The 17,388-nt window shown below is 33.3% G+C and overlaps 3 protein-coding genes and 2 non-coding genes across 11 annotated transcripts; 4 read left to right on the top strand and 1 right to left on the bottom strand.

Annotated features, from left to right (window-relative positions):
* Positions 1 to 235: 235 nt before the first annotated feature.
* On the bottom strand, positions 236 to 3,546 carry LOC110618506 (cell division protein FtsY homolog, chloroplastic). Of its 7 annotated transcripts, XM_043949563.1 has the most exons (12): positions 3,165 to 3,545; positions 2,949 to 3,053; positions 2,748 to 2,821; positions 2,605 to 2,662; positions 2,359 to 2,397; positions 1,903 to 2,023; positions 1,715 to 1,791; positions 1,547 to 1,629; positions 1,117 to 1,185; positions 847 to 909; positions 624 to 767; positions 236 to 459 (listed from the first exon to the last, which is right to left on the bottom strand). In XM_043949563.1, the coding sequence occupies exons 1-8, from the start codon at positions 3,456 to 3,458 to the stop codon at positions 1,606 to 1,608; spliced, it is 792 nt and encodes a 263-aa protein (XP_043805498.1). In that variant the 5' UTR covers positions 3,459 to 3,545; the 3' UTR covers positions 236 to 459; positions 624 to 767; positions 847 to 909; positions 1,117 to 1,185; positions 1,547 to 1,605. The 7 variants fall into 7 exon arrangements, with proteins under 7 accessions (XP_043805498.1, XP_043805491.1, XP_043805489.1 ...); XM_043949556.1 differs by lacking the exon at positions 1,715 to 1,791 and having other exon boundaries at positions 847 to 914; positions 3,165 to 3,546; XM_043949554.1 differs by lacking the exon at positions 1,715 to 1,791 and having other exon boundaries at positions 624 to 759.
* Positions 3,547 to 8,498: 4,952 nt separating this feature from the next.
* LOC110622676 (BON1-associated protein 2) lies at positions 8,499 to 9,442 on the top strand. Its single transcript, XM_021767273.2, has one exon. The coding sequence runs from the start codon at positions 8,572 to 8,574 to the stop codon at positions 9,124 to 9,126; it is 555 nt and encodes a 184-aa protein (XP_021622965.1). The 5' UTR covers positions 8,499 to 8,571; the 3' UTR covers positions 9,127 to 9,442.
* A 6,017-nt stretch (positions 9,443 to 15,459) lies between these two features.
* On the top strand, positions 15,460 to 16,231 carry LOC110628695 (BON1-associated protein 2). Its single transcript, XM_021775492.2, has one exon. It carries the CDS (start codon positions 15,641 to 15,643, stop codon positions 16,193 to 16,195), a length of 555 nt encoding a protein of 184 aa, XP_021631184.1. The 5' UTR covers positions 15,460 to 15,640; the 3' UTR covers positions 16,196 to 16,231.
* An 867-nt stretch (positions 16,232 to 17,098) lies between these two features.
* Positions 17,099 to 17,169, top strand: TRNAG-GCC. Its single transcript has one exon. It is a non-coding gene; the product is annotated as a tRNA-Gly (tRNA).
* An 8-nt stretch (positions 17,170 to 17,177) lies between these two features.
* Positions 17,178 to 17,263, top strand: LOC122721878. Its single transcript, XR_006348659.1, has one exon. It is a non-coding gene; the product is annotated as a small nucleolar RNA snoR114 (small nucleolar RNA).
* Positions 17,264 to 17,388: the final 125 nt, after the last annotated feature.

Genomic DNA, 17,388 nt, shown 5'->3' on the forward strand with positions numbered 1-17,388 from the left:
TTTTTTAAGCCTAGTACACCGTATTAATGATAAATTATAAATATAACGCCTCACCAAATAAGGGAGAATTATTTAGTGAGGGAGAATTACAGATAAAACTTAAAATACTAGTCCATACCATAATAATTATTAAGCCATTTTAATTAAAGAATTTAAATCTAATATAAGTTTATAATAATTAACAAGCATTTAAATAAGGTAACAATTTCGGCCCAAAAAAAAAGTAACAATAATATGAATATGAAATAAATTAACATTCCTTGTATTATATATATTGGAAGCACTTAGATACATAAATAAACAAATAAAGGTAGAGATCTAAACACCATCTAACATGCAACTGAAAGATCTGCAACCCTAGTTGCCAACCTAATGGAAAAGTCTTAAGCTTCCGCATCTCATTGTCATGTCTGGTTGTTAGGCCCAGAACTTTCAGCAAATTGCAAGACTCTAATTGCTCTGCAAAACAGAAAGCAAAAGAAATTTTGTTTTAGAAATGATTGAGAACAGGGAGGGGAAAGAGAGGAGAAAAAGAACAGAAGCACTTCAATACAAACAAACCCTGCTACTTCTTAACAAAAGGATCAGCACCAAATAAACAACATGCGCCCATATGATCATACCTAGTTTCGTCATGCACACTGCCAGATTTGAGACCTCATGAAAATATAGCATTGACAAAGGCCTCCGCATCAAAAGGTTGTAGTTCTTCAACACCTTCTCCAACACCCACAAACTTTATTGGGATGCCAAGCTCATCTACAACGCTGACTTGCAAGAGCAAATTAGAATCTCACTAATTGACAAATCATGAAACAAGAAAACATCACTGAAACTGGAGCATACCACACAGCCACGTCTAGCAGAACCGTCAAGTTTTGTCAAAATCAAACCAGTTATTCCAACCACCTGCACTGAAAGGTTCAAGTCAAAAGACTGCAGGATTTTTTACACTTATGGAAAGAATAATGCATCAAACCCAAGCTAAGCAGCTATGCATACATTCACAAGTCTTACTGGCTTATACAACAGATATTTATAACTGGGAAAATAAAATGTTCTTCAGAAAAAATGCATAGCAAACCATCTATTATATACAAGGGATAGAGATATTACTTCGTTAAAATCTCTCGTTTGGGGAAGCATATTCAAACCAGTGTTCCCATCTAGCACTAGAAGGATCTCCTGCAAACCAAATCAGATATTCAGGAAACTAAATAGAGAACCACATATTCAAATTATTCAAATGCATCTCCTAATCAAAGATCAAAGCTATATTTCCTGTCTCTACAATCAAGATGGTGTAAGAATTGCTAGATGTCAGAAGATCACTAGGAATATATACACCTAAAATTTAATCATATTAGCAACTTGCACAGTGCCTGCAAAAGATAGAATTGGAGATAGAAGCCAACAATACAGAAGCAGAAGAAAACTTGAAATATAACATTTTACAATCTGCTCAACCGTATTGAATTCTATTCTATAGATGTTTTAATGCTTCAAGAATCATAAAGATGTGGAGGCTTCAAATAGTTGAGCTTACATTAGGTGTACCAGGAACAACCTTGCCTACAGCTTTCTTACATGCTATCAACTCTTCCATCAAGCTGTAGTTAGTGTGAAGACCTGACAAAATTTAAAACAAAAAAGATCATGGAGTAAAGAATAGAAAGCTCATAAAACTAACAATGGCTGGTCATAAAAGCTTCACATGTGTACGTCCTGATGTATCACACAGTACAACATCAAAGCCTTGCTCTTTCCCTTTTTCCACAGCCCATGAAAGCACTATCCAAAAAGCACTTTAACATTATATGTTAGTATTATACAAAAATAGCTAAACTATCACAGATTGATAAAAAATAGAGAATCATTTCACTAGCTATCTTAGCCATCTACCTGATGATGCTTTGGCCTTGTCCTCTTCAGCCACAACAATCTCACATCCTGTTCTTTCAGCCCATATCTTCAGCTGATCACTGGCAGCTGCCCTAAATGTATCACCGGCTGCCATCAATATCTGGAAAGTATTATAACAAGAAGGAAATGAATATGGGTTACTTGCAAATAAGGTATACAATTTTGGCCACAATCAAGAACACAATAGGTAAAAGATCTTAGTAAAATAAATTAAGTTTGCATTTATATAGATAGTCAATTGTAATAATGTATTTGCGTTTGATACATTAACTTCAGTGTTTACAAAATAATGAAATATATAGATTTTCTTGGATTAGGTAGGTTAATTGAATGGTGATCAAATTCATAAATGAAACTATAGCTTTTGTTATGCAATTTTCTGCATGGCATTTATATTGTTGCAGACAAATCCAGGAAAAGAAGAAATACATTCACCTTTGTCCCCTCATTCTTTAATCTATATGCCAGTTTTCCGGCAAATACAGATAAGAGCTCATCGTTTTTCTTTCTCATCTTTACATTTGAAAAGCTAAGGACCTCCATTTTCCAACATTAATATGTATCACCGCCGTTAACATCAACTTTTAGAAGAATGTAAAAGTAGCATGCCTTTATGCCGATAATCTTTGAAAATTTTTTCTGAATATCGAAATAAGGAACCTAAATCTCTCTTTACTTACCAAGAGAGGTTGTCTTCCCACCTCCATTCACGCCAACTATCATAATCACAGCCGGGTTCCTGCATAACATGTACCCATTTACCAACTACAGATCAAAATCTACCTTTGATTAATAATATAATAAGAGCAATTTAACCGACAAACCTGAATCCAAGCTGAAGATCAGCCTTACTCCCTTTCTTAGTTAACAATACGAGTACACTCCTTTTCAAAGCATCCTACAAAAAGTACAATCCAAGCGCATAAGACAAATTATTAAAAAATATGCAGCTCTTAATTGAGGAAAATATCACTTTCTCAGTGCTAAATTCCTCTGTACTCCTCAAGCATTATTGTTCTGATTACCTTTATTTCGCTGCCCGATTTGAGCTTCCCAGCTAGTATATCCTCTCTCAAGCTCTCCACAATCTTAATTGTGATTCTTGGCCCAAAATCAGGTACTAAAAGAGCCTACAATTACAAAAAAAAAAAAAAAAAGAGGACCCAATTTTACATAATAATTTCAACTTTTCCTGAAAATAATTTAGAATTCACAGCAAGTAAAAGTGAATAAAGTGAAACCTCTTCGAGTTCATCGAGGACTCGGTCTCTGTCGGCGAGGTTCCAGTAAAGGAAAAGTTCGTCGATTACGGCTAAGTTGTCTCTGGTCTTGGAGAATCCCGAGAAGATTTTCTCGACGTCACTCTTGGCCCTCTCTTTTATCAATCTACCAAGTCGTGTGAAGAATCCGCTCTGGCTGGCCAGGCATTTGAACCGGGCAGTTTTGTGTGAAATGGACCCGGTTCCTGGAAATGCAAGGACGTAGTGTGAAGGTGCAGGTTTGGAGAAGAGTGAGAGATGAGCTGGAGTAGCCATCCCCGTTTCTCAGCTCCGAGAAGTGAAAACACACAGACGATACTCGATACTTACTCCTGGAGGCTTGGAGCTCCAATTCTGGATATATTGCCTTTCCCCGACGTCGTTTTATTCCAAACGGGTTGGGCCCTGTTTCCTTTCAACTAAATGGCATGCCCGTGTTTCTATTTCTTGCAATGTGTTCATAATTTCCTTATTTCTTTGTTTAGTATAATTTATTTTTTAAAAAATAATTTAAATATTTTTTATAAAATTATATAAAAATTTAATTTTTTTAATTAATTTTTTTAAATAAAAATAAAATATTTGATTTCAAATAATAAAATTATTTAAAAAATTATTTCAATTAAATTTTTATACAATTTTTAATTCTGATTAAAAATATAAGGAGGCACTATGGCAATGCATACTAATGTGCTACACAATAGAACGTAGCTTTTTTTTTTAACATCTCATAATAAATGAGTGAGGAACTTGAACATTCTATTTATTTTTAATATTTTAAAAATTTTTAAAAATACTAAATAAACTATCCTAATGGGTATTTGGAATTTAGAGAAATTGATGGTCTGGTTGTCATTATTATTTAAATAGCAAAACAAAATTCCAATATTGTTAAAAATTAATGTAAAACGGTTGTTTTATTATTTTAATATTTTTATGAAAATTAATTTTAAATAATATTTTAATATCATCAGACCAATATATTTGAAAAAAAATCAATTTCAATAGTAATGTCAAATAAATAGTTTGTATGAATAATGTATAGTCTCTTTCTAGTTTCTTCTTAAAAAGGGATTCTCTCTTTTCTCTGTTTGTATTTTACTTCTTTGAGGCTAGGTCTCTGTTTCTGCCATGTTCGTCGGCTCTCCCTGCCCCTTCCGAGTAGGAAGAGCTCCCCTTCCTCAGCCCGGTGTGTGGATTTTATTCTTCCCATCTCCGGGTTGAGATTGTTTTTCTTTCAATTTTTTGGTTTTTTTGCTTTAACTTCCCTTTGGACTTGATTTTTTGTTTTGTGCTTTTGGGAGATAATGGAGTTTCAACTCGCTCTGGGGTCAAAATCCTTTTTTTTTTTTCCAGCGTCAGGTGGTTCGTATAGCTTGGCTCTGAAAGTGCTTAGTCATTGAAGATCGCACCTCACCACACTCTTCATGCTTTCTTGAGTGGTTGGCTCTCCAGATCCAGCGAGGGATGTCTTCATAGCTGTGGTTATTATAATCTTATTTTTCTTTGCGGCGGCGACTTGTCATCGATCCTTGGTTGCATGTCGGAACCCTTCTTTGGCAATGATGGTTAGCTTGAGTTTTGTTGGCTGTCCGCTCCTTTCTGTTTATGGTCCTTCGGCTACATTTGGCAGAAGATGTGTTCATCACCGGTGATGTTGTTAGTGCTTAGGAGGCTGATTCTAGTCAAAGGAGTGGCTGGACTGAAAGGGTGAAGCTTTCGGGTTGGATCCGAGTTATTCTTTATTATGGGTCTTTAGAGTTTTTTGTTTCTGGGCTTTTTAAAATTTTTATCTTTATTGGGCCCTTAAGACTATGTATCTTGAACCTTATGCTTGCAGATTTGGGTCTGCCCTTCTTCAATGAAACATCGAAGTAAGTTGTATGGTTTTGGAAGTTTGGTAATGATGAGGGAAACCGAATAAGAAGTTTCTGCTGCAAAATAGGTTCAAGGACGAGGAAATCAGCAAACATGGAAACTGGCAAAAGCGAGGACAAAGTTAAAACTAATATAATAGTCATAGTTTTTTCCAGTTTGACCGCTGACGGAGTCAACGTAGTTGCCCCCTGTTTTCCTTTTTGGCGTCTCCTTTATCACGTTACACGAGTCCGTTCCATTTAAGTAAAAATATATTGCCCTGTCAAATAATCTACCTTAAAATGGATATTTTTAACTTATAAAATAAATAATATATTAATTAATTGAAATTATATTATCTTTCACATTTATATTTAAATTAATGAAATTTTATTTAAAAAATTTATCTTATATTTGAATCAAATATATTACTTTATAAGTTTATAATTATATATATATATATATTTAAAAAGTTAAAATCTAATATTTTCAACAATAACTTACTAATACTTTATTCATTTTATAATTTTTATATTTTTATGTATTTTTTAAGTATTAAAATTATTAATTATTTTTCTTTTATACATTATAATAATATATAAATTTACTATTATAAATCTACATTATTTTATTTTATTTTTAATAAATTTTTTAAATTAATAAAAATTTATTTTTTAAGTAGAATAAAAAGTCAATCAATAAATTATTATCTAAAAATGAAAAATATTTTAAATTTAATAAAAGTAATCATATTTTTATGGGATAAAAAAACTAAGAGTTAAAAATATATAAATGTAAAATTTGAATAAATCTAAAATAATAATAGTATTAAAAAATAAAATTTTAAATAATAATACTAAAGTGTTTTTTTAATTTAAAATTAATACAATAAAACTTATGATATATTTAAGTTCATATAAAATTTAAATTTTGATTTTTTATTATGAGTAATTTACAGGATTTAACAAAATTCATAGAGTAATCATTTATTAAATTTTCAGTAATAAATTAAATTTTAAATTTAATTTTCATCTAATAAAATTATCATTTTATTAATAACAAACATAAATTTCAGTTAGTTAATAATTGATTATAGGTTTTATATTTCTTAATAATCAAAATATCTTTTTAGGTTAATTTTTTTAAAAAATTATTTTTATTTATTATTTTAATAATAAAAATTAAAAAAAATATTATTTTAATTTTTAAAAATTGATGAATTTATGAGTTTTATCTTTTTTTTTTTACTTATCATTATAGTGAATAATTTTAATTTTTAAAGTATAAAATTAATATTTTGTATAAAAATTAATAATGCATAAATTCAATTTTTCTTAAAAATTATTTTTTATATTATTTAAGTATAAAAATGACAGATTTAAAATTTAAATATTAATTTGTATACTTAATTAATAATTAATTTTTATACTTAGAAGTCCTTTAAATTGATTTTTATATGCATACAAATTTTTATATTTAATTAAAATTAAAAATTAATTTTTATACTTATTGAAATCCGCTTAAATTGATTTTTATAAATATAAAAACTTTTATACTTATAGAATATTAATTTTTATTTTTTAAAAGTTAAAATTATTTATAATGATAATAAATAAAAATCATAAATTCATCAATTTTTAAAAAAAAATTAAAATAGTAATCTCTCAGTTTTTTATTATTAAAATAATAAATAAAAATAAACTTCAATTAAAAAAATATTAGCAACTGAAAAAGATATTTTAATTATCAAAAGCATAAAAACTGTAGTATTAATTAACAGCAATTTTTTAATTAATAAAAAAATATTTTATTGAATGAACATTAAATTTAGAGGTTAATTTATTATTAAAAATTTAATAATTTTATCAAAACTTAAAGAGGTTTATATAAGTTACCCTTTTATTATTAACAAAAAAAACTATATTTTAAATTTTTTGAATTTAATATTGACACCAGTATTTCAAATCAAAATTTAGAAGTCTAAGCACAACTTTTAAGTTATTTATAATAATAAGATGATCAGATGGTCGGAAAGAACGAATTAAATATGGGTATAAAGTGGAAAAAAAAAAAGAGAAAAATATTAATAAATAATTAATCATAAAGATCAATTAAGCTAAATAATCTAAATGTTGTGGTCACATTCACAATTTATATTATAAACTTTTAATTTTGAAGAATTAAATCAAATGATTTGTCATAATTTGATTTATAGATCCAAATTAATTTTGACCAAAATGTAACGAGGTATTTTTATTTTTTATTTTTTTATTTATCTACGTATTTTTATAATCCATATTATATCTAATTTTTTTAGTTTATTGAATAAAAGAATATAAATTTTTTATAAAATTTATAATTATATTTTAATATTTTAATATTAAATAATTACAAAAAAATTATCAAAATATTCAAAAAAATTAATTATCGTATCTTTAACTAAAGTATTAGCTGAAAAGAAAAGGTGAAATTGATCGGTGATCTTTTTGTAATTTTAACAGTAGAAAATAAAATTTAAATGAATCACAATGAAAATAAAAATAATAAAGGAGATTAGTTTCGAGAAAAATACTATAAATAATATTTTTTTTTCAAATTAATCGCATTTACTTATTAATTTTTTTTTTATTTTCATTCAATTTATTTAGATTTTATTATTTTTCAAAATATATAAAGCTGCCAAAAAAATCAGACCAATTTAATTTTTTTATCTTTACTGATATTTTAGTTAACAATGCCTTCGTTTATTTTTTGGATAGTTTAATAATTATATTAACCCTTTTTAATATTTGAATATTAGAATATAAATATAAATTTATAAAAAAAATTAATTTAATTTATTTAATAAATAAAAAATTAAAATATAAATATAAAATTATAAAAAAAATTGAATCATTTTATTTAAAAATAAAAATATAATTAATTAAAAAATAAAAAAATACATAAAATAACATGTAACATTTTTAAATTTTAGTAAAAAATTATTTGAGATTTTTTTAAAATTGTAATAAATTTAAAATTTTAATTTAACTATCTAAAATAAAAATATAAATGATCAAAACGTTTGTATTATTTAAATTAATAAACCAATTATAAAATATAGGCTAAGCATATCCACGAATTTACGTTTTTTTAGGGAAAAAAAAAAAAGTCTGCCGTGACAAAGGATCATTCGTTTTGAAATGGTACTCCAAGAATCACAAAGAATCTTCCTTTAAAAAAATAATAATAATATTAACAACACAAATAAATTGGTCAACACATTATCTGATTGTCTCTAAACCTCCAAAAGCCAAAAGACTGTTATTGGCCGTAACGCCGTCAACATATAACTTTCCCCTACACGTTCAGTGAAGCTGAACACGAATCAACCTGAGACGGAAACCTCCACTCTCTTTCTATCTCCCTTCTCCTACTCTTCGTTTTCTGCGCTGATCCTGGCGCTATATAATCCAACTCTAATTTCTACCAATTTATCACAAATTACACCTTCAATTTCCCAATCAGTCTTAAATTTTTCCTGCACATCGCCATGGATTCTGCATCTTGCTCTTTAGAAATCACAGTTTTATCCGCAGAAGACCTACGTCTAGATGGAAAATCCATCAAAAAGGACGCATTCGTTGTCGTAAAATTTGATTCTCTCAGCTCTAAATCAACCAAGGCTGATCACCAAGGAGGAAGCAATCCTTCTTGGAATCAAAAACTCGAAATGGACATGCCAATGCATTCTCACTTTATTACCCTAGAAGTTCAATGCAAGATTGGCTCAGTGAACAGAGTTATAGGCACAGCTGGGGTTCCTGTTTCCGATTTCTTGGGAGGCTATACACCATTGAATTATTTGCACTTTTTGAGTTACAGATTGAGGGATGTGAGGGGTGAAAAGAATGGAATTGTTAACGTTTCTGTAAAAGTGAAGGGGGTAGCAGATTACCGGAGAAAATATTTGCCTGGTTATCAACCGTGTTCCTCCTCGTCATTGTCGTCGCAGCCAACCTGGGGAATTCCAATTCCAAAGGAAGAGAAGAATTGCCATGGAGGTGTAGTGACTGGAGTTCCTGTATGGTGTGCATCTCGTGCTTAATTAATTATCACTCAGCATTAGAACAACAATTCATTATTTTTGTTAGAGGGCAATTCATTATTACAAAATTATTGATTGTAAAAAAAATAATAAAATACTAATTATACTAAATTTAACAGAAAATTTCATTATACTATTAATGCATTATACCAAACATAACCTTACCAAACAGAACAGAGCTAGCCTCCTACTGGGCACCTGCATGGTCAGATACTTGAAATTTCCACCAGATCTTTATACAACAGCTTTCCTGTAGGGTTGCATTCATACAATTTCTCTTTTTCATAATAAATTAAGGAGTCCAGCTTCTTGTCAATTTTATTATGGATCCAAACCTGAAGCAAAATCAATCCTAATTAAATATAGAACTAAATCACACTGTTTTGGTTTATGAACAGAATTGTTGCTACCAAATATGGGGTCTATTATGGAACTAAACCAACTCAAAACTGACTAGTCTAAATTGCCGCTTGCAAATCAAAGTCGAATAAAAAATTGATGTGTGACATGATGTATCCTTTGCTTTGAGACGTAAGGGTGGGTTATTTTATCAAATCTATAATTTTAATATCTGTTCAGTTTTGTCTTTGAGCTTTTGTGCGTATGTTTTAATGACCGCTGAGCTAATGACACTCGAGCTGTAGTTGAACCCTTACATGAGAGTTAGACCCAAAACTCATCAAAGTCCACTATGCAAACTGACCCATTAGCGCGCAATCCAGTCCACAATCGGACAGGTCGAATTGATCAGGGTCCGGACTCATCAAAGAGAGATCCAACTCATCTAACATGATGGGGAGTAGGGGAGTAGGCCTAGCTATACCGCAACCCTATCAGCACGAGCGCTGGAAGGGAATTAAATGGCCACCTGACAATTATGAAAAGCAGGTACCCCGATACGTACAGCTCTGAAGGACAGGTTCCTCGCGTCAATCTCGAGGAAGATCCCGAAAACCTAAAGTAAAACAGAGTTAGAGAAAGCAAAATTATTAAAAATACTCTTAAGGAACAGTGACTTACCATAAGGAACATCTCCCTTAGGTTGTCTCTGAGGTTGTCTAGAGAGCGAGTATTAAATGCGGCCTGCTGATTGGTGGAGCGAATGAGGTGACTAATGAGAGAGAGGAAGCGAGGATCCGAGACATCTAGAGTCTCCCTAAACATCCGGATACAGAGCATCTCGGCCACAGAAATTGGCAAAGAGTCTGGAGTCACCTCGGCGGTGTTGAGGAGCTCATTGTCAGGAGCCAAGGATAGCTGCTCTACGACTTGTTTTCATTTGTCTGCAGAAGAAGGGGGAGTAGTCTCTGAAGGTCCTGTCGTACGTGCCTTCTTGGCAGTCCGGCCCTCAGGGGAGACCTCAGAAGTCTAGGCCCGCTTGCCAGTAGCCCCACCTATCACGACAACAACAGCAGATTGGCGAGATTGGATCACCAGAGGAGCGACTTCGGTCCCCCCTTAGAGCCACTCTCGGCGGACTCGTTAATAGTGATGGGCTCCTGGGAGGCTGGGCTGGAGGCTGGCTTGGGCTTCAAAGCCGCCAAAGACTTGGATGAGGCTAGAGCCTTGCCATAAGTGGAGGCCCTTGAAGCCGCGGACTGAGAGCCCTTATGTAACGATCCAAAATTCGGACCGCTACCGGCGCTAGGATCTAGATCGGCTTAAGGCCGTCGGGACCCGTAGCAAGCCTCCTATACTTGTCAAACCTGATAAATCCCATACATGATCATACATTTTTCATAAAACTTTAAACTTTTTTATTCACCAAGCTCAACTTGTACATACACTATACATTAAACATACAAACTCCAGACTAGAGCCCTCATCAAATGCTCTAGTTGGGTCATCATTACTATAATCAAGCTTGGTTTTCATAAAACATCATTAAAACATTTCATTAAAAAGATCATGTACCAAAAGGGATTTACATACACTAGGGCCAAGCACAATTCTATCCTCAATACAATTCTTTACATTACATCACATTATAACATTTTACAATACATGTCCATATCTACCTATTACATAAACACAACTTCAACCTGGAAGACTCCCCGCCGTTCTAACTTGAACCTGCAAACCTGGGGGTTAAGGGAAAGGGGTGAGCTACTAGAGCCTAGTGAGCAGATTAGTATCATATTAAATTTAAAACATATGCTTTCATGAAATGCATCACATTACAAACAAATCACATCAAGGATGGACTTATCACCAATAGCCCTCTACATAATCCAATCATGCCAGGGGCGTAGTGCAGGCCACATCTGGTCTTTCTCTTACACATAACATATCATACATATCCAATCGTGACGGGGGCGCAGTGCAGGCCACATCTGGACTTCTACATCATATCATATCATATCTCATCATATCGAGGACTAATGGGTCATCCAACATCCATCCACATCAACATCATAATATGCAATGCAACATATTCGTGAATTCTATTGCAAACAACCTAGTAAATAACATGATATTCATGATGCATGAACATGCTCAAAACTGATTTAATTTGATACATAAAGATCCATTCTACTCACCTTAGGCTGACTCTGAAGCAGCTAGCTCACTGCTGGGGTCCTCGGGTCCGAACCTACACAGGTGGACTCAAAATGAGGGACCAAACATACATCAATATGACTCTAAACATCTCCCCAAAAACCCCCTAAAACACCATAAAACAATCATAGAAATCATGCAAAGGAAGGCTGGACAGGGCACTTTCGGTGGCCGAAAATCCCTCCAGAGCCGAAACTCAGCCACCTTCGGCGGCCGAAAGTCCCTTCCAGAGACGAAACTCATGCACCTTCGGCAGCCGAAACTCCCCTCCAGAGTCGAAAGTCCAACTTTTGGGGGCAGGATTCGGCAGCCAAAAGATTGCCTCCACAGGCAGGTTCGGTGGCCGAAAGGGCCTTCGGCTGCCGAACCTGAGTTCTTCCAGAAGTGGCAGACTCAGCCCTTATGCACATTTTGCCTCCCAAACCTTCCAAACTCAAACACAACACTCCTAAACACGCATAAACACATTCATAAGAATATAGGGATCTCAAACTATCCTATACCCCAACAAACATCAACATGGCAACTCAATAATCATGCATTTCATACTTAACCCATAAAAACCCTAACATTTTAACCACTAGTCTAAACATGCATTTCTACCCCATAAACCTTCATAAAACTTGTTCAAATCATCGAAGGAGGCGAGGATCGACGCTTATATGCTCTAAAACTTGACCCAACTTGGAGATTTGGGGAAAATGGGTTCCGGAGGTCTCTAAGCTTCTAAACTTCGATCTTTGCTCTAAAACTTCAAAATCAAGTTAAAACTTGTTAAAAACTTGTAGGATTTGAAGTAAAACCTCAAAACCAGCCATGGAAGGGCATGAACTCACCTTTGCCCAAAAATCGAGGAGAAAGCTTGCCCATTTTCGGACATGGGGCCTTTTATAGGTGGCTGGCCAGACCACATTCGGAAGCCAAAGGTGACTCCAAAACTCCACCAAGTTCGGCGGCCGAACATGAGGTTCGGCGGCCGAACCTGGATTTTCCTCCATGGTGTTTTTCTTTCAAAACTCAATTTCTTTCATACTTAAAACCTTGAAAACATGTAAAAACATTTTAGAAAAATATATTCTTACCATTCTAGAGAGTTCCGACATCCGAGATTCCGCCGGACGGTAGGAATTCCGATGCCGAAGTCTAGCCGGGTATTACACCTTAGCTACAAGCACCAACGCCCAAGAAGAAGCAGGAGCGGCAGCCTGACTTGCCACAGCCGGAATGACCGCATGGAAAACTTCGCGGGTCACATCTGCAACTGTCTTACCAACCTTGAAGCCCTCCAAAGTGGCCTTCATACTCTCCGTGGACATAGTGAAATTCTTCAGCAGCCTGATCTTGTCCATTAGTACGATGGAGGCTGAAAAGATGAAAACAACACGAGTTAAAGCCAAGAACAATAAAAAGAAAATACAAAAAAAATAGAGATAAAAAAGAAAAAGATAAGAAAATAATTATTAACGAGTACCAGCATCACGGCAGTCCCGAAGGTTAGACACGAACATGCACTTCTCTACATCATACTTTCTTTGAATAGAGGTCAGTCGAAGAATGCAGATTTAGTCCACCAGGGGCAGCCGAGGAAGGTCGTTACAGCCCTGGAGGACCTCCTCCGGGAGAGATCAACATCCTAATCGATCCCTAAGCCCTCCTTCAACTCTACTATCATGAAGGCCTCAGCCCAGCCTTTTATTGAATCTCTGTACCCCGCGAAGATAGATAACTCTCCCCAAGGAACAAAGTAATAAAACCCATAATTGGCCCAGACTAAACGGAAGAAGGTGGAAAACAGAGTGACAGAAGGGGCAAAACCCCAACACAAACTGATTGACTCACAAGAACACAAGAAGAGAATGGAATTCGGGAATAACATGCGAGGGGTCATCCCGAAATGATGGAAGACCTCGATAAAGAAGGGGTGAAAGGAAAGGTTAACCCGAAGTCACGTTGCTTAACATAGAAAATCAAGTTACGATCATGTTGGGGTCTATCAAACCCACTGACGGAGGAACAGGGAGGACAATCCTCTCACTGCGAAGAGGAGCCCTAATTCTATAAATGGAGGTGTCTATGTATTCATCGAAGAAAAAATTGAAAAGAGTGTAAGGAGTAACCGTGGACATTAGACCCACAACATCGGGGATTCTAACGGTGGCCATAAAGAGAATGGAAATGTACCTTAGGAAAAAATTTACAGAGAGGAGGAAAGACGGATTAAGGGATGCAGAGCAAGAGAAAGAGTTTAGAGCAAAACTGAATACGAATTTGAAATGGGTAAAGGGGGAGAAAAAACCGTTTTGATAGGAGCCTCCCTAATGTCGCGCGGTCATAATTAAGGTTTCAAGATTTACCCTCTCATTAATTATGGAATAACTAATGCGCACTTGATGACCGCTGGGCTAATGACACTCGGGCAGTAACCAAGCCCTTGCAGGAGAGCCAGACCCAAAACCCATCAATGCCCACTACGCAAGCTGGCCCATTAGCGCACAACTCAGTCCACAATCGGACAAACCGGGTTGACCGGGACTTGGACTCATAAAAAAGGGATACAGCTCATCTGACGTGATGGGGAGTAAGGGAGCAGGCACAACTATGTTACGACCCTATTAGTATGAGTGCTGAAAGGGAATTAAATGGCTGCCTGACGATGATGAAAAGGCAGGTACGCCCGTACATACAGTTCTGTATGATAGCGACAGGGTGCCGGTTATGTATCACTAGAGAATAAAAAAAAAAAATAAAAAAGAAAGGCGTGAACTATTGAAGCTAAATTTACTCACTCATATCAAAACCCACCATTCAGGCTAAACTAACTCACTCGTACTAAAACCTTAAATCTTATTAGATGTCAGATCATCATTATATCTAAAAAGAACAGTTATTTTATTCTCATTATTTTTATTATACAAATAATTGATAAAATTTCATCTATATTCATTTGTAATTATGAATCTTTTTATCTATAGAAGTATAGCTTAAAATTTAAAGGAAATTTTTGTGAATATTAAAATTTAATATAACTTGTATTATTTTAGTAAATAAATCATAATTTTTAATCTGAGTCTAGTAAGTCAGTTTGATTTTATGGTTGAATTTTAAATTTTCATACATGTGCTTTTAATTGTCACCATTTTAATAATCAAACTGAATATACTAGGCACGCAGAGTAGTTAGAGGGATTGGCCACCCACCGGGAATTTTCCTCCCTATAACTTTTGGTAACCTCAACTGACATGTATAACATAAATAAATAAATGTAGTACAACTTTGACTATTTCTGTATATGAAAAATGGAAATTAGAGGAAAAATATTAGAGTACACGTATGATACGTGTCTGGATAAGGCAGAATTCTTAAAATTCTCGGATTCCCCTCTGCTTACGAACTTAGGGATTACGAAATCGCGTTACGTAACTAGAGAACCCAGTGAATTACTAATTAATATAAAATTAATAAAATATAAATTAAAAGGTAGATACGTGGCAATTATATAGACTAATTAATCTGCAATTAAAAAATGCTTTTACTTACTCTCCCACTTTCCATTTAATTATTTAATTTTCTTGTTTACCGTTACTTTGTAAATACTACCACCATCACACAACGTCTCTCTTTTAAAATTTATTCATCCAAATTAATAGTCTCAATTTTTAAAAAGTTTATACTCAAATTGTATCTGGTTTGAATTTCCATCAAATTCAAATACGTTTCCATGCATTTTCCTAAAAGGAAAACACAAACTTTTCCATTATGTATAAATAGAAATCTTGTTTTGAAACTTTCAGATTGGAACAAAGTTTCCAACGTATACAAGAAATATCCCTCTTGCTTCTTCTTCCTCATTTACTCCTTCACTTGCTTTGCAATTTCAAAATCTTTCTTTAATCTCTCCGTCTCTCTCTATATAAATCTATACACAGCAGCCTCTCTCTCGACATCTCCATCCACCATGAGAAGCACGTGCCGCACTCTAGAAATTACACTCTTGTCATGTGAAGACTTGCGTATTCATCGAAAATGGGTGAAGAAGAACACGTACGTCATGGTTCGAACAGACCATCTAAATTATTGCACCTCAAAGTTGGATACTGAAGGAGGAGCCTACCCTTCTTGGAACCAAAAGCTCACCCTCGACATGCCCGTGCATGAACCCTTTATTACGTTAGAGGTTCACTGCAAGACGGCTTCTGGGGACAGAACAATCGGCACGGCCAGAATGTCATCCACTGATTTCATGGGAGGATATTTACCGTTGAATTATTTGAACTTCTTGAGTTATAGATTAAGAGATGCGAAAGGGGAAAGAAATGGAATTATTAACGTCTCTGTGAAGGTGATCAAACTGCCGGAATATATGTCTTCTGATTATGAAAATAAGATGTCTGAAAATAACGTTTGTTCTATGATGTCAAAGTCGAAGCTGATACCAGCGGTTTCCGTTGACGGCGGCAAGAATTTAGGCTTTGTGACTGGTATTCCTGTTTGGGGTGGCAATCATGAATAATTCAGTTTCAAATAAATTTGTGGAGGTTGATGTTTATGCGTTTTTTTTTTACCTCTTATTTACACTCTATTCGGTAAAATTAATAGCCAATAATTATTTGATAAAAGTTAATAAAAAGTTAATAAAAAGTTAATTTCTCATAATAAATTATGTGATCATTTAATTATTTTTTAAAAAACTTACTTTAATCAAAAGTTAAACTCAAACTCTTTGTAACTTTGAAAATTAATAAATAATCTCAATGCCTTTTTATTTATTTTCTTCTGGAAAAAGAAAACTTGAGGTTTTTCACTTTGTTGAACTTAAATAACTTTATTATTCTTAAAATTTAAACGCTTTTTTAAAGTAAATTCAATTCAATAACTTACAATTTTTTCTTTCCATAAATTAAGTCATAACTCTCAACTTCCGTGTTGGTATTTGATTATTGCATATTCAAGGAATCGAGGAGTGTATTTAATATTGTCGTTGAGATATCACCCTTTTTTTTTATATAAAATGTTTGTAAAAATAATTATATTTGATTTAAAATTAAATTTAATATTTCTTTAGTTTTATAACTCTAGAATAATAAAATAAAAAAAAAATTCTCTAATGGCAGCTTAGCCTTATTTAACATTGAGTTTCAGGATTAAAAAATAGAATTTTAATTTTTTAAAAAGATTTATAAAAAATATTTTATAACTTTAATTGTCTCCGGAGTAAGATACATCAAACTTTTTTAACTTAATATATATATATATATAAATTGTACTTTTCAATAATAGTAGTATATATATGTTACAAGAGAAAAGAGATTTAAATCTCATAAATTCATTTAAATGCATCTAGCATCATGTTAAATTTGCTTTTTTTTGTGTTGAAAGTTATTTATAATTTGAAAGTGTACAAGAAGTTCAAAGGGCACCAGTGGTCTAGTGGTAGAATAGTACCCTGCCACGGTACAGACCCGGGTTCGATTCCCGGCTGGTGCAATACAGTGGAGCCATGAGGATAACTGTGCTCTTGTGATGGATGGGTCTGTCACTATCATTTGATTTCGGATGATTAAACAGCACAACTGAGTTTCACTACTTAAACAAACCCTTTTTCCATATTTTTTTAGTTACTTCCCTCTTTTAATCAAAATCTAAATTTGATTTTAAATTGCTATGGTTATTAAGTATAAAATATGCACTGAATTGGTGCACTAC

The sequence above is a fragment of the Manihot esculenta genome, chromosome 1 (genome assembly GCF_001659605.2).
Source record: "Manihot esculenta cultivar AM560-2 chromosome 1, M.esculenta_v8, whole genome shotgun sequence".
Classification (NCBI taxonomy): Eukaryota; Viridiplantae; Streptophyta; class Magnoliopsida; order Malpighiales; family Euphorbiaceae; genus Manihot; species Manihot esculenta.

Bases quoted from the DNA above. Each gene is read 5' to 3' on its own strand.
- LOC110622676 (XM_021767273.2), top strand. From the start codon at position 8,572: ATGGATTCTGCATCTTGCTCTTTAGAAATCACAGTTTTATCCGCAGAA.
- LOC110618506 (XM_043949554.1), bottom strand. From the start codon at position 3,458: ATGGCTACTCCAGCTCATCTCTCACTCTTCTCCAAACCTGCACCTTCA. The intron at 910-1,116 runs GTAATATCTCTA...CTTTCAGTGCAG, and splicing joins AAACGAGAGATTTTAACGAA to GTGGTTGGAATAACTGGTTT. The intron at 760-846 runs GTATGCTCCAGT...TCAGCGTTGTAG, and splicing joins CTGCTAGACGTGGCTGTGTG to ATGAGCTTGGCATCCCAATA.
- LOC110628695 (XM_021775492.2), top strand. From the start codon at position 15,641: ATGAGAAGCACGTGCCGCACTCTAGAAATTACACTCTTGTCATGTGAA.